This window comes from Armigeres subalbatus, chromosome 2 (genome assembly GCF_024139115.2).
Source record: "Armigeres subalbatus isolate Guangzhou_Male chromosome 2, GZ_Asu_2, whole genome shotgun sequence".
NCBI classification, from domain to species: domain Eukaryota; kingdom Metazoa; phylum Arthropoda; class Insecta; order Diptera; family Culicidae; genus Armigeres; species Armigeres subalbatus.
The window spans coordinates 397,179,361-397,194,933 of NC_085140.1; the positions used below are offsets into that span (position 1 = coordinate 397,179,361).

Consider the following 15,573-nt stretch of genomic DNA (forward strand, 5'->3'; position numbering starts at 1 on the left):
GTTGTTCATCCTCGATTATTTGAAAATTTTATTTTTTTTCTTCCTTTTCAAATGTTGGTCCAAAAATTATTTACATCACCAGTTTTCGTAATGCTCATTCAATCTCAGGAGCATAGGATAAACAACGAAAGCAGATACAGCTACGTAGTTCAACGTCACCTTTGCGTACAACCCGATTGGGCTGCACCTTTGAGTTTTTATACAAAAAAATCAAGTAATGAGTAGTGAAAGTCCAGTAGTGAACGTCCAAACAGCATCACTCTGTACCTCAAGAACCTGACTAGTTAGCTACATGGAGTCTTCAGCAAAGTTGTTCAGAGGACCTCGGCGGCTCAACAACTGATCGAAATAATTCTGAATTTTTGCATGAGGTGGCGTTAGTGAGCATCCAAACTTCTGCTGCATAAAACATCAATCTGATCTCAAGAACCTGATTAGTTAGCTAAATAGAGTCTTCAGCAATATCCTTCAAAGTACCTTGGCGGGTCAAGAACTGATCTAAATAATTCTGAATTTTTGTACGAGGTGGCGCTAGTGAGCGTTTAAATTTGTTTCGCATAAAACATCAATCTGTATCTCAAGAACCTGACTAGTTAGCTATATGATTAGTCTTCAGCAAAGTTGTTCAGAGTATCTTGGCGGTTCAATAACTGATCGAAATTATTCTGAATTTTTGCATGAGTTGGCGCTAGTGAGCATCCAAACTTCTTCTGTATAAAACATCAATCTGCATCTCAAGAACCTGATGAGTTAGCTACATGAAGTCTTCAGCAAAGTTGTTCAGAGCATCTTGGCCGCTCAAGAACTGATCCAAATAGTTCTGAATTTTTGCTTTTGGTGGTGCTAGTGAGCGTTTAAATTTGTTTCGCATAAAGCCATATGACCAAGTCATGAACGCCATGGCCGTAATAAAACCAAACAGTGCAGTATGGATCGTTATGTAGAGAAGAAATCTTTTTCAAAGTGTCAAAACGACCACCAATGAAGTTTATTCCGAGTGATCCGTGAGGGTCCGCGACGTTAGGCATAACGGACGTTAGGCATAACGGACGATAGGCATAATGTACGTTAGGCATAATAGACGTTTGGCATAATTCTGCCATATTTATGTCATAGGCTGTTCTTTTGGTCATTTTATGCCTAACGTCCATTATGCCTATCGTCCTTTATGCCTAACGTCCATTATGCATAACGTACTTATGCCTAACGTATTTATGCCTAACGTCCTTATGGCTAACGGGGTATACCCGAATGAATTTGCTCCTTTAGGCAATGTGCAACCAAATGTTGTAGGGCAGCGGTTCTCAACCTGAGGTACATGTACCCCTCGGGGTACCTTCCCTGGTCTCAGGGGGTACCTGAGACAAAAATGCATAATGGCGGATATTGTATTGAGCATGAGCATGAGCCATGATGACCGTGCATTTCGTAGTTGCTACTCCGTGATTGCTCAGAACAATCGCAATTGCACAAGGAACCAATGGATGGAAGCATGGGATTTGCTCTTCAACCTCAATGTGCACAGTCCGAGAGATCTAGTATTTAACATAGTCGATAACGGCGCTGGCCACGTCCTCACGGTCATCGGGGATGGGGATGGAATTGATGATGCAGTCACTCGCCCACTGCAAGCCGAGAACACCTCTGCACTCGCCACGAGCTCCTGCGGAATTTTATTGGAATCTTGGGGTTAAGGTTTTATGGCAGAGGTTCGTCTTGGTTAACGGGTTGCCAATGTGATAGTTATGAAAGGGTGGTGAGTTAAACGAATTACTATCCTAAAATAACTTTATTCACTTATTAATCCTACTGTCCTAATCCTAAGCTAATCACTAACTGACTATGTCCTAAGCTAATTGCAAACTGACTGTTACATTCCGATAGTTGCTGATATTTATAGATGGTGAAAAGTGTTTTCTTCTGACTCCTTGTTTTGATTCGATAATGATAATTATCGATTGTTGATGTTTGGTCTCCGTGTGGCTCGGTGATATCGTTGACTGGATCGTATGTCGGGTCGACGTGTTTTGTATTTGCAATTGTTTTGAATTGGCGGTAACTGTGTTTTAGATTGGCGGTAACTGGTGGTATTGCATGTCGAAACGAACTTTTTCGAATTTAGATTTCGAATTCTAACAGTAACCTGCTAGAACTAGGTAGGTATAGGGATAGAAGATGGAAACGGTATGAAAAGCCCATTTCCAGTTCTAGCGATTGCTAGAGCATGAGATATATATGAAAAGATACAAAGTAGGAGAAATGGAACGGGCCTGGGATTGAACCCACGACCTCCTGCGTATGAGGCAGAAGCGGTAGCCATATGACCACCAAGCCCGTTACATAATGGCGGATATTGTATTGAACTTAAAAAAAAAATGATGAAAAAATCTTAACACAGTTGTGATACAATTGCATATTGCTTGTTGAATAATTCACATTCCTAACTGTTGAATAAACTACCAATCGAAGGGCTTGTTTTGGTATTTTGAGAGATTGTTTAGCATAATAAATAAAATGTGTAGCACAACGCGGGTTTTCTTCGAAATTAAGGCATTGTCACCCACAACACATTTTGGTACAAAGATGATTCAGTTCAATCAAAGGTAATTGCCTATTTCCGGGCATTAAACCACCTGACTTGGACGTTAATTTACAATGTTGTGAAAACTCATATGTGAATATGTACGTTATGTGAAAGATATTGATTTGGAAAATGTATTGGAGGTAACCACTTTCCCTTCGATGGGACTCGAACCCATGACCCTACAGTACGCTAGACTGGTGCTTTAACCAACTAAGCTACGGAGGACCTCCGGACCTTTGGGAATCTTGAGCTCGCAAGGGAAAGTGGTTACCTCCAATACATTTTCCAAATCAATATCTTCCACATAACGTACATATTCACATATGAGTTTTCACAACATTGTAAATTAACGTCCAAGTCGGGTGGTTTAATCCCCGGAAATGGGCAATTACCTTTGATTGAACTGAATCATCTATGTGCATTTTTCAGGTTTGGCCAAATTCCGACTAGGAAGGCAAAACAAGATTATAACATGATTGTAACAACATCAGTTAGGGGCCCTCCTTAGCCGTGCGGTAAAACGCGCGGCTACAAAGCAAGACCATGCTGAGGGTGGCTGGGTTCGATTCCCGGTTCCGGTCTAGGCAATTTTCGGATTGTAAATTGTCTCGATTTCTCTGGGCATAAAAGTATCTTCGTGTTAGCCTCATGATATACGAATGCAAAAATGGTAACTTGGCTTAGAAACCTCGCAGTTAATAACTGTGGAAGTGCTTAATGAACACTAAGCTGCGAGGCGGCTCTGTCCCAGTGTGGGGATGTAATGCTAATAAGAAGAAGAAGAAGAACAACATCAGTTATTTGTAACAACCGTTGATACAATCGAGTTATGATAAATTATTATCACATTTTTTTCTTAACAAAATTATAACAGAATTAGTTATGTTTTATTGTTTTGTTAGAAAATTTAGTTATTTTAACAACATCCTGAATCAAGTTTATAACAGCCTATGTTAGAAAAACTGTTGAACTCAGTAACACAATATGATATAAATTTGTTATTCTCTCCTGATTGGGTACCCGACTAGAAGAGCATAACAGGAACTGAACACAATTTTAACACATTGTGATATTTATAACTTATTTTGATACAATTATCTTTCAAATGTTGTATCAGGATTTTATCATAATATGATTTAAAAAATGCTTAACACCGAATTGCCCAACAGTAGGCATTTAAAATAGATGTAGTTAAGTCTCCCAGCTATAGATATCACAACGCTGATATTATTTGAAAAGGTTGTCTTATTTGTAATGTTGTTAGTTTCATGTTCTCGAAAAATATTCTTGCTTAGAAAAAAACAAAAATTTCTGATTGTTGATAACAATCTGGAGACCTATCATGAACTATAAAAATTGCAAGTGCACAGAAACAATATATTTTATATCTGATTCTGTTATAAATTTCTAACAAAATATGTTATTTTTATGATAAAATTGTAACAAAATATGATAGTTTTTTGTTTCCAGTAGTGTAATTTTTGATAGAATTTTAGATATTTTAACAACATCCTGCACCATGTTTCTAACAAATTTTGTTATAAAAATTTAGTATAACATAATAACATAGGTTGATATAATTTTGATATGACCTTCTAGTCGGGTAGGCACTAAGGTGGCCAAAACCAGTACATTTTCCCTATATAAGAAAATAATTTCCACATATAAAATATTTACAAAAAAATGGTAGGATTGTTCATTTTTTTTGTGTGTGACCTTTAGGGACTACTAGCAGACAGCGCAAACGGATTCAGAATTTATAAAAAGGTGATTTTTTTTTAAAAGGCATTTCAACTTAGCCCGGTGTACCTTAATAATGATTAAATAAAAACGTTTCTTATCATTTGAAGGTACGAAAACTGTGGATGTTGTATTAGATACGGCCACACATTGAATAGTAAATTTGTATTCTACGTCTACAGTTCGTACAGCCAATCATAGGGCTGTCTCTTGTAGTTTTATTTTACATTCCCATATCCGCGCGTTTTTTTTAATTGTCGTGAAATCCATTTTTCGCTAAGATTTCAAAAACTATTAGTCACTATAGGTCTTTAATTTAAGTGCACTAATCGATTCTGAAATAAAGAGGGATTCATTTGAGGAATGGCATGCCAACGTTTTTCATTTATTCATAATTATCAATTGAAAACATTTCTCCACCAACATTACCAGTTTATTCAATAGCTGGACAATATATCCTCGGGAAGATCGCCATAGAAATAGTCCTCATTGGGCTTGTCGCCGGATGCCTCCAAAATCGGCTTCTCCAATTCCATATCCTTCGATTCACCATCTGGTTCCACATCAACATTAATTTGTTCCTTGTTTTCCTCGCTGTACAAGCATCGTTCAATCTCTAGGTGCAAACTGTTGATCAACGACAATCCTTCATTTCCGCGGGACTCCAAACAATCGCCTAAACGGAACCTGTTGCCTTTTACTTCCGTTTGGAACATCTCCAGTACAGTATCGAGCACTTGGCCTGTTACTTGCTGGAAGCTTTCCGCGTGGCTGAGCGTCTAAAATAAACAAAACGATAAAATTTTGTATCTTGATAATTTATAACAGCATACCGTATTGAGACAAGAAAGCGCTTGCATATAGACTGCAGGTGAGTTTGCAAAACCCGAGTACGTTGCACAGGTGGCGATGTTGAAGCCGAAATCCTCCGCGTTGGCATCCGTTTGACGGAGGAACCTATCGATAACGTCCGGTAATCGTCCCTGGCGGTTCCTCTCTCTATTTAAGCAATTGATAACGGTGTTGGTGAAGGTGTTGACAGCGTTGAATAACTGGTTCGGATGGTTGCTGAAGCAGTAATCGAAGTTTGCGTTCTGGTTGAGATACTGAAAACCGAGACGAATTTCCAGTTGCTGCATTTCCGCGGTATAATTGGAGTGAAGATTTCTCGTTTGCTGTGTCATGTTGGATATTATTCCAGTGTAGGCTTTTTGAATGTACTCTACATCGGTTTGCTCACGATTGTATAGAAAGTAATATATCTTCGTATAGGCTTCTGAAAAACTATCAACTAGATTGAGCAGCGTTCGATTTGATTGAAATACGGCTAGCTTCGCGACAGAGTTGCTGAGTTCAGTCTTGATATTGTTATGAAATATGCTCAATCTTCTGACAATAAAGTCAGCATCGGCACGATATGGTTGCTCCAGGTTCAATAAGGTTGCATTAATTTTTTGCTCCATATTTAAGGCAGTAGCATTTACCTTAACCATGTGGGAATCAAGAACAGCAATATTTTTCAGCATATAGTCGATTGTTTTGGAAAGAATGGAAGTTTGCTCTTTCAATTGTTCGAGAGATTTTGACATCGATACTATGAGACCAGGAGGGATGTTTGCATTGACGGTGACGCGAGCCACTGGTTTTCCTTCGGCAGTTTGTAGCGTTTTACTAATTGCGCGCGCAAAAGTTTCTGTTATTGTAGTCACATTTGCCATAGCTCCGATAACCCCATCTAATGCATTTTCCAAACCATTAGTTGCGACACTATCGTTGAGCGAGTTTATTGAAACTAGCGCTTCCGATTTCAGATACCGATTCATTTGCTTATATGATTCATGCAATGCGCTGAACAGATCATTGACCGGTGTGATTCTGTCGTTTGCCGCTTTAGTGACGTTAGATGCAACAAGCTTTCCTAGGTCTGCAATCGTTTTGGCCATCTGTGCAATCTTCTCACTAGAGGATCTGAGGGGCCCGGTTTGTTTTTCTAGATTATATCTTCGCAGATTTAAACTCATTGCATTGAACACAATGTTGATGCTTTTGGCACTGGATGCTATCATGGCTCCTCCAGTAACTGGCGTTGGTAAACCGAAATCTGCCGAGACTATATTAGTCTGAAAACAAGTGTAACCAATTAATTGAAATCAAAGTTGAAATTAATTCGATTTAACATACCTGAAGGAAAGCGACCAGAATTAGTGGCACAATGCCACTGCACTTTCGTGTCATGACTGACCTGCTGGATACTTCTTCATGGACTGAATTCTCTCCGAGCAGACGAGCAACTTAATAGTCCAGAGATACCTATCGTACTCCTTAGGGTTATAATCGTCTCATGATACGTGAGTCTCATCTGTGCAGCTAAAGAAACAAGTAGAAGATTCGTGGTTGAAGAAGCTAAGACGCCCAAACCCGTGGGTAATCAATTAATGTAAGCAAGACAATAAGAAGAGAATCACATTTTTATATTTACCCTGGTCAAACCAGTTTCATTTTCTTTCGGATTACCTTTATCGTTGATTTCGGCTGCTGCAGCAAAGTGAAAACAACGACAGCATGCTATAGTTATTTAGGTTTGTTTAGTTAATATCGGAGAAAATGAGAAAGCATAAATTGACATTGATCTGGACAAATTACACATGGAGTTGAATATTTTGACATGGGAGACAATTTATGTTTGGCAAGATGAGGACTAGCGATGGTTGGGTTTCGCGATCTCGACCTAAAATAATATTTCTCCACAGCCGAACTGATTTTTTGTACGCCATATTCAAATTAAATATTTCCCATTCTTTCCTCCCTATTTCTTCTTCGAAATCTGACAAAACACCCTACCTCACCTTGAATTTGATTTACCAACCAGACACGATCCTATCGGGTTTTTGCCGGTCTCTGTATGGGAGAGTAGGGATAATTTTTAAGTCAAATATAGTCCCCTTACAAATTGCAGTCAAATATAAAGAATATGACGCGGTTTTCGCACAAACGCTTAGAAATATGTTATTTATGTCTGAAGATGGCTGTAAATGGTTGTTAATCGATTTTGATTGTTTTTTTTTAATATTTTAAATGTAAAAAAGGGTATTGGCAGGTATTCCCGGCAGACTATTGCGCTTCGACATACTCCTCTAAAGCTGCAAGTGCAGCTTTGAGCTCAATTTCAACTAGCTGTATCGTTAATTCTCAAATAAACACAAAAGATTACAGAGGATTTGTTAGCAAAATAATGTTTCTATCTAAAGTTTTTGAGCCTCTGTCGAGCATAGTTCTGGACCAACAATTGAAAAGGGCGTAACAGCCAAAATTAAATCCTTCTGATTCTACGTTCACGTATATAGCTATATATGTAGACAAAGAATCAGAAGGAATAAATTTTGGCTCTTACGCCCTTTTAAAATGTTGGTCTAGAGTTGTTAAATTCGGCAGTGTATGCAATCAGACAATTTGGGGAGACTTGATCTCCCTTTGTTGATCTATACAATGGATGTTTTTGAGCCACTCTTTCATCTAATTAGCTAAATATACCAAATATAGACAACTCAGAACAAATCTACACAAATGCAAAATTTTGCGATAGGTAGGATAACTCAAACGTTCAATAAGGTCTCTGTTACATATCTTAGTTTTATGTGCTTCGATAAATTATTTTTCCTTTAATTTTTTTTAAATCTTCATTTTTGAGAATTTTGAAATTGTTTCTGTTATCCATTTGTCGTTAATTTCGCCAGTGTTAAGGAAGCTTCTGGTGCGGGAAGGGAGCTGAAAAGTGTTCCTTATGTCAAACCTGGGACCTTCCACAAGCATAACTAATGAATACACCGAATTCTATTTTCACATATTTTTTTTACATAATTTCATTTTACACGAGATTGTTAGATTGGCATAGAATACATTCATGGCATATGATCATGGTCATCCAAGAATTCTCTGAAGTAAGGCCTTAAAGTCTACACACGTAACCAGATTTCTATTGACCAGCTTCAAATGTAGAACATGTCTTTTATGGTACATAGAATAGAATGCATTCATGACATATGGTCATGGTCATCCAAGGAATCCCTTGAGTCAGGCCTTGAGGTCTACATGCGTAACCAGAGATCTATTGGCCAGTTTTGTATGTGGAACATGCTCTTTATGGTACACAGAATAGAATGCGTTCATGATATGTGGATATTAGGGTGGTTCAAAAAATAGATTTTGCTCCACAACGCTCATCTAATTTTGTATCATGTTCTGAGTGTCCTCCAAACATTTTAGCTCAATTGGATTAAAACTGATTTATCACAAGCCGTTCCAAGTTTGCAAGTTTGCTCGATTACTTAATAAGGAACGAACGATTAATAAGGATGCCGTTTTCGCTGAGTGAAAGCTCTTGAGTATTCCCCTTAGCTATGTAGGTTTTTTTTTAACCTGCGCTTAATGAGAAAGCACCATAATCAGTATAATGAAAAAATAAATTTCCTCATACTGATTTGCATGCAAATTTGAAGCGGCTTGTGCTAAATCAGTTTTAATCCAAATGAGCTCAAATTTTCGGAGGATACTCAGAACATGATACAGAATCAAATGAGCGTTGTTGAGCAAAATCGATTTTTTGAACCACCCTAGTGGGTATGGTCACCCAAGAATTCCCTGAAGTCATACCTTAAGTCAACCAGTAACCAGAAATCTATCGATCAGTTTCAAATGTAGAACATGTCCTTTATGGTATATATAATAGAATGAGTTCATGGCATTTGGTTATGGGCATTCAAAAATTCTCTGAAATCAGGGGTTAAGGTCCACACGCGTAACTAGAGATCCATCGATCTGTCTTAAATTTGAAACATGCTCTTTGTGTAACATAGGACAGAATGCGATCATAACATATTGCAGTCAGGCCTTAAAGTCTACACGCGTAACCAGAGATCTTCAGACCAGTTTCAAATAAGGAATATTCTCCTTATGGTACGTAGAATAGAACGCGTTCATGACATATGGCCATGAATATCCAAGTAATCCCTGAAGTCAAGCCTTAAGGTCTACACGTGTAACAAGATATCTATTGACCAGCTTCGAATGTGGAACATGCCCTTTATAGTACACAGAATACAATGCATTTCCGACATATGGACATGGTCATCCAAGAAATCCCTGATGTCAGACCTTAAGGTCTACATGCGTACCAAAGATCTACTGACCTGTTTTTAATATGGTACATGCCGTTTGTGGTAAACGGAATAGAATGCGATCATGACATATGGGTATGGTCATTGGTCATCCAATAAATCAAGGCCCTCAAGTCTAGACGTAAAATCAGAGATCTAGTAGTCTGTTTCAAATATGGAATATGATGATGATGATGATACTACCATCTATTGTAGCAAGGCACCTGCCGATAGCACTGGCCATATCTGACAAACGATTTGATCATGATTAAACTATTGTATGTATTTCATCAAACTCCTGTATGAAGGGCCAAAATGGGTGGGTGGTTCCTTAAGCACAGACGATTATGCAAATCCACGGGATAAGTAGAGAATCTCCTTCCAGAAGAAAGTTCGTACATACACTAATACAATCTAGCCCTCGTTTTTCAGATTGACCCAATAGATGGGGAGAAGAGCCCGCCCTTTATCCACGAGATGTTAACAATAGGAAGTTGGCGATTCCACTCTTCCTATCCAAATCGCTTCAATCGGGTGCCCTGATGGTTATTTTATATATTTATGGTATCATATAATGGTTTCATAATCAATATCAAGTATAAATTGTTTAAAAGATATATTGGAATTAGCTCACCAAATTTCCTTTCGATGAATATCCTGAGGGTATATTTCATTATGCGTTGCGTTGCGTTGCGTGGTAACGGAGTATTTCGTAGATTGCATACTGATAGCTGTCATGTATATTCTTTACCTTTCTTACCCCAATTGCTTATAGATTACTATTTGGGATTTGTAGCACCCAATTGAAGGTAAAAAATGATGAATCATGAAAGCTACCATTGCTGGCCACGCCCATCTTCTCCGTTACTAGGGAAGGGAAGGAAATAAAGATATGACATCTACTTAACGAGAAGCCAGCGCCTCACCGACGCTCTCATAGATGTCAAGGAGTTGGATATATGGTAGGGAATATGGTTTAGGAATATCATCATAAGCAAATAATATAATAAGTTTGAACAAACGATGGGAGTGACCATGCTTAGCAATTTATGTCATTCTGTTCTCCATGGTGTTGCTTCTTCTTGGGGTGGGACAAGGTATTAGACTTGCCCTGGCTAATTAGCCTAGGTTTAAGCGCCAATACTCGCTCTCTAAAACAAGAAAGAAAAAAACAAATAATAATTGCCCCACCCACCTCCCAATACATGTCAATAGTCACTTCCCTTATTGGTTACAGAAGAAATTTCGGCAAAGATAAAAATCATAACCGCCAATAGGCGGTAGCGATGATCTTTTCCTAATGAATATGCGTGAGTACTCTACAAGATGGACAAAGTACATGCTTCCCGTAAACTAAATTGACAAAGAATGAACAAATTGTTATATATGTAACTTGTAGCTGCTATAAAAACCCTAATTTTAGTAACAAATTGATTGCTATGGAAAAGTATCTCATTCTTTCGGATCGTACATTTAAGGAAGAAAGAAAATTGGCAAACAGCCACTGAGAATATTAGGGCTATCGCTGAGAGTTGCACTAATACTTTTGCAGAGGATAAAAGAGACAAACGACATACAATCGGTGGTGATTAGATCGGAAAGCTCTTTCCTTCGTTAAAAAATTCTTGCATCTTAAAGACTATAGAATTGATTTGTTTAATCGCTGACAAGAATTAAGCCAAAATTAACATGGGCCTTTCCCCCAGAACGTATATAAAGTTTCAAATATGATACAACACATAAGTGTAAGAACAATATGAATCAGATTTTGGATATTTCATGTAATACTTCCCACTAATCGGAAATACATCAGAAGGGTAAAATATTGAATGTATACCCGTGTAGAGACGAAAATCAAACTAATAACATAAAAATAATAAGCTTTGCTGTGACATCAGGTTTTGCTACTTGTATGCTATTCATGAATAACATAAAATAACAAACACACTTTCTTATTTTATCAAAATCCGTTATTCATGTGTTGTGTAAGGAGAGCAGCACAACAAATGAAAATAAACTTTGCTATCACAACAAATTTGTCATTCAATCATCATTTGGGTTTTCAACATATCAATAATAACTGATTTTAGTATTTTCTTTTTTGCAAATATTTTGCTATTAGTTTGATACTACAATGCCAAAATGAGTCATTCATAAGTTATTCGCTCGAACAATCTCTGTCATTACTTTTTCTATTTTAGCAACTATATCAAACAACCTTATATCAAATTTTGCTATTCAGTCATGCATATAATAAAAGTAACAATTGTTATTGTTTTGCTGTCCTCCTCTACCCGGGTAGAATTTCTTGAAAACTATTTTCAAACACTGTGTTATAAAAGTTGTTAAAGCATCTTGTTATTTTTAATAATTAATTTTTCAAATGCCGAACTCAATATTTAGACATAAAAAAATAAAACCAGAGATTAACTAGTTGGGTGAACTACAATCTATTTGTGGTGCAAACCATTAACAAATCTACGCATATCCTTTCAATACAGAACGCTCATGCAAGCTTGTTCTTTCTCTGTATCGAAAGCGATAAAATCAGAGTCAAGTCATTTAGTCAATAATCCCAACTAAATATTAGCCTAAAGGCACTATTATATGTTACAATGATTTAATAATTATAAAGATGCACATAATAACACAAAAAAGAGATAAAATTGGAACCTCTCACCGAATGTATCCGAAACCTGGATGAATGGGTTGCAACCAGCGTAGGCACCACATCACTGCACTTAATATTTAAAATCACACTTAATATTTAAAAAAAAAAGTAGTTTATACAATAACATAATTATAAAATAACAAAAACGGGTGAAAAAACTTGACAGCAAAATTTAGCAGCAGCCGTCCGCGCGCAGTGATTGCTGTGATCATTGAGGGACCAACCGGCACAAATATAGAACTCTATCCTGAGGGTATATTTCATTATGAACCATATATCCGAAGTCGTTCAAGGATAAAAAATCTTGAATCCTGAAAGGATGGGGAAAAGTGGATGGCAGTATCAAACATAATAACAAGCATGAAATGTACATGAAAATAAAACAATGAATGATAATCAAAATAAATGTATATGCGAAAAATTATTATTAATTATTAACATATAACCTATGGTTATGTTGACTATTTAGCTTAACGAAAATCGTTACTAGCTGTACAGTGTGTACAACTACCATTCGAGCTTTAAACAGAGCTCATCGTTAATAAGCTTAAGGAAGTAGGGGAATCCGCCGAATGTCACCTCTTGTTGAACTCCCATAAAAAATGCACGTGTGTTTAACAATAGACGAAGAAATTAGCCGTTCATCATTTGGCGAATCACTCAAAATATATATATTATCAATATTCGGGTTCTCTGTCTTGATCAGGATTTTTTCAGGCCAAACATTCTGGGCATAGCGTATTAAAAAAGCTATAAAAAGAATCGATATAAAGAATGGATATGAGAACAGAATAAATGGATATGAAAAAGAATTTGTATGTTTAGTATAATAGCCATATTGGAAACAATTATTGGGTTATACATAGTGTAGGTACAAACGTTTCTTTTATACTGTATAATGTTAAACATAATTTTTATCGTATATGAAAATAGAATAAATATAGAGAAACATAATCACCCCTATTCTTGTTTACGGACGAACGAAACTTTCGAACGAATACAGTTCGTTCGAATCGTTTCTCCATTTGATTTTGCTGGCGTAAACGAGAATGCGCATTAGCTTTCGTTAGAAAGCGCGTTCGTACGTAAACAATAATAAGGGTGAATAACAGAAGCAAATTCCATGTAATTAAACGGATGGTAATACGCATGTCATTTTTTGCTATATTTGTTAAATTTGTTTTTTAATATTTCATGTGATACAAAAAATAGATTTATTTGGCAAGATAAAACCACATATGACATATGACAATTTGATCATTTTTTAAAATAAGATGCAACGTAGGGTAAGACACCCAATCAAGAATCTTCATTGCCATCGCGAGAATTGAAAACCCTAAAACAGGTGGGCGAAAACTGGAGTGACAGCGTTTTCTGGGTGCCGAATCAAAAAGTGCTCGGCTAAAACTGATTCTATTGTAGGTGCTGCCGCTGCTACTGTGGATGTTACTTATTTATTTGACGAAGAAGGTCAGGTTGCTGGAAGTGAGCGTCGATCTACTCTCGGCCTCTCGGGTGAAGTCTTCAAATCTTCTTCGCACCGCATATTAAATATTTCAAAGGCTTTGGCTATAACTTTTAACGGTAATATTTCATTGGTAGTAAAATTCTTTCATTTCACACTATTTTGGGATTTTCACTGTCACACTATGGTTGTAGACAAATTTTAGTGTAAGAAAAACTTTCATCAATAAAATTATTATTCAATTTTGAAATCGAGAAAAATGACACAGCGACTTTATAGTTCTTGAAAAATCGGATCAAATATTTGTCCGAAAAATGACGGACGTAAATTTTTGCGTCTACTTTGAAGCGCAACCTACTACGTTTTCCAGTCTGTTTCAAATATGGAATATGCCCATAGAATAAAATGCATTCACGATACATGGGCTTGGGCCACGGCATACAAAACAAGGCAGGCCATCACATATGTAAACATTCAGTTTGAATGTAAACATGTGACGTCACTACTATCTTCGCCCAAGCTGAACCGAGACGATGTTCTACGGTGTCAGCATGCTTACATTTGTACTCCAACATGTAGCGATAAAATATGCGTCACATTCAAAGTGTCATCTTCCTAACGAGCCTACCTTGTTTTCTGTATACCGTGGGCTTGGGCATGGTGATCCTAGAAACCCTGAAGTTATTTTCCCTGAAGTTACGCGTAACTAGAGATCTATTGACTAGTTTTCACTGTGAGATATGCACTTTGTGGTACATAGATTTAAATGTGTTCATGACATATAGATTTATAGCGTAACTAGAAAACTATCGGTTTGGTTCAAATGTAAAACATACCCTTTGTGGACATAGAATAAAATGCGTTCATGACCAGGGATGCCAGGGGATATTTTCAAATGTCTTCACAGTCGAGTGAAAATGTCTTCAAATGTCTTCAATATCAAAATTATGATTATCAGTGAAAAATTTTCAAAATCCAATTGGTTTATAATTTCAATCATCACCTTGTTTATCGTTTATTTTTTAACACTCAAATAGTTAGAATTCAAAAGAATATTTTTTATTCTTCATGAGTAAGGGCAATCACTTTCCCTTGGATTTTTTTCTAATGAGTCTTTAAATATAATTCCAACGGATTTTTCTAACTGAATTTCTTTGAGGAATTCTTCTGAATTTATTTTTAAAGAATTGGCTGTAGGGATTCGGAATATATATACCTGAAGAAGCTTCCACAAGATTTTCTGAAGAAATTTCTGGAGAAACTTCAGGATAAATTCCTGATGAATTTTTCGGAGGAATTGCTGTTGGAACATCCAAAAGATTTTCTGAAGGAACTTTCAGATAAATTTCTGGAGGAACTTCCAGGTGAAATGCTAATGGAACTTCCGGAGGAATTACAGGAGGAATTCCTGAGGGATTTTCTGAAGGATTTTCCTGAAGAATTCCTGGAGGGTTTTCCTGAGCAATTACTGAAAGAGTTTGCAGTGAAGTTCCTGAAGAAATTTCTGAAGAAACTTCCGAAGGAACTTCTGGATAACTTTTTGGAGGAACTTCCTGAGGTATTGCTGCAGGAATTTCCGAAAGAATTCCTGGAGGAAATATCAGAGAAATTCCAGAGTATAATTCCAGAGGTATTATTGGAGAATCTTTCGGCAACATTCTTGGAGCATCATCAAGAGGAATTCCTGGAGAAACTTCCGAAGGGATTCTTGGAGGAAATTCCGAACGAATGCCTGGAAGAAGCAGATGAATTCCTGGAAGAACTACTGGAAAAGTCGTGGAAGAAACAAATTAAGGAATTTCTGGAGGAACGACTGGAGGACTTTCCGACGGAAATCTTGAAGGATCCTACGGAGAAATTTCTGGACGAACTTATGGAGGAGCTCCTAGATGTACTTCCAAAGGAAATTCTGGAGAATTTTTTTGAAAAATTTCTGACGAATTCCTGGAGGAACTTCAAG

General features: G+C 37.0%; 2 protein-coding genes across 5 annotated transcripts in view; one reads left to right on the top strand and one right to left on the bottom strand.

Annotated features, from left to right (window-relative positions):
• LOC134213250 (serine-rich adhesin for platelets) overlaps window positions 1-15,573 on the top strand; it is a 427,675-nt gene that overhangs the window by 202,039 nt on the left and 210,063 nt on the right. The window lies entirely within an intron of this gene.
• LOC134217497 (uncharacterized) lies at window positions 4,680-6,635 on the bottom strand. The gene is made up of 3 exons (XM_062696268.1): window positions 6,506-6,635; window positions 5,158-6,444; window positions 4,680-5,103 (listed from the first exon to the last, which is right to left on the bottom strand). The coding sequence occupies exons 1-3, from the start codon at window positions 6,557-6,559 to the stop codon at window positions 4,762-4,764; spliced, it is 1,683 nt and encodes a 560-aa protein (XP_062552252.1). The 5' UTR covers window positions 6,560-6,635; the 3' UTR covers window positions 4,680-4,761.

Excerpts from the sequence above, each read along its gene's own strand:
- LOC134217497 (XM_062696268.1), bottom strand. The coding sequence starts at position 6,559 with ATGACACGAAAGTGCAGTGGCATTGTGCCACTAATTCTGGTCGCTTTC. Across the intron at positions 6,445-6,505 it reads TTCTGGTCGCTTTCCTTCAG|ACTAATATAGTCTCGGCAGA; the intron begins GTATGTTAAATC and ends ACTTGTTTTCAG. Across the intron at positions 5,104-5,157 it reads CGCTTTCTTGTCTCAATACG|ACGCTCAGCCACGCGGAAAG; the intron begins GTATGCTGTTAT and ends TGTTTATTTTAG.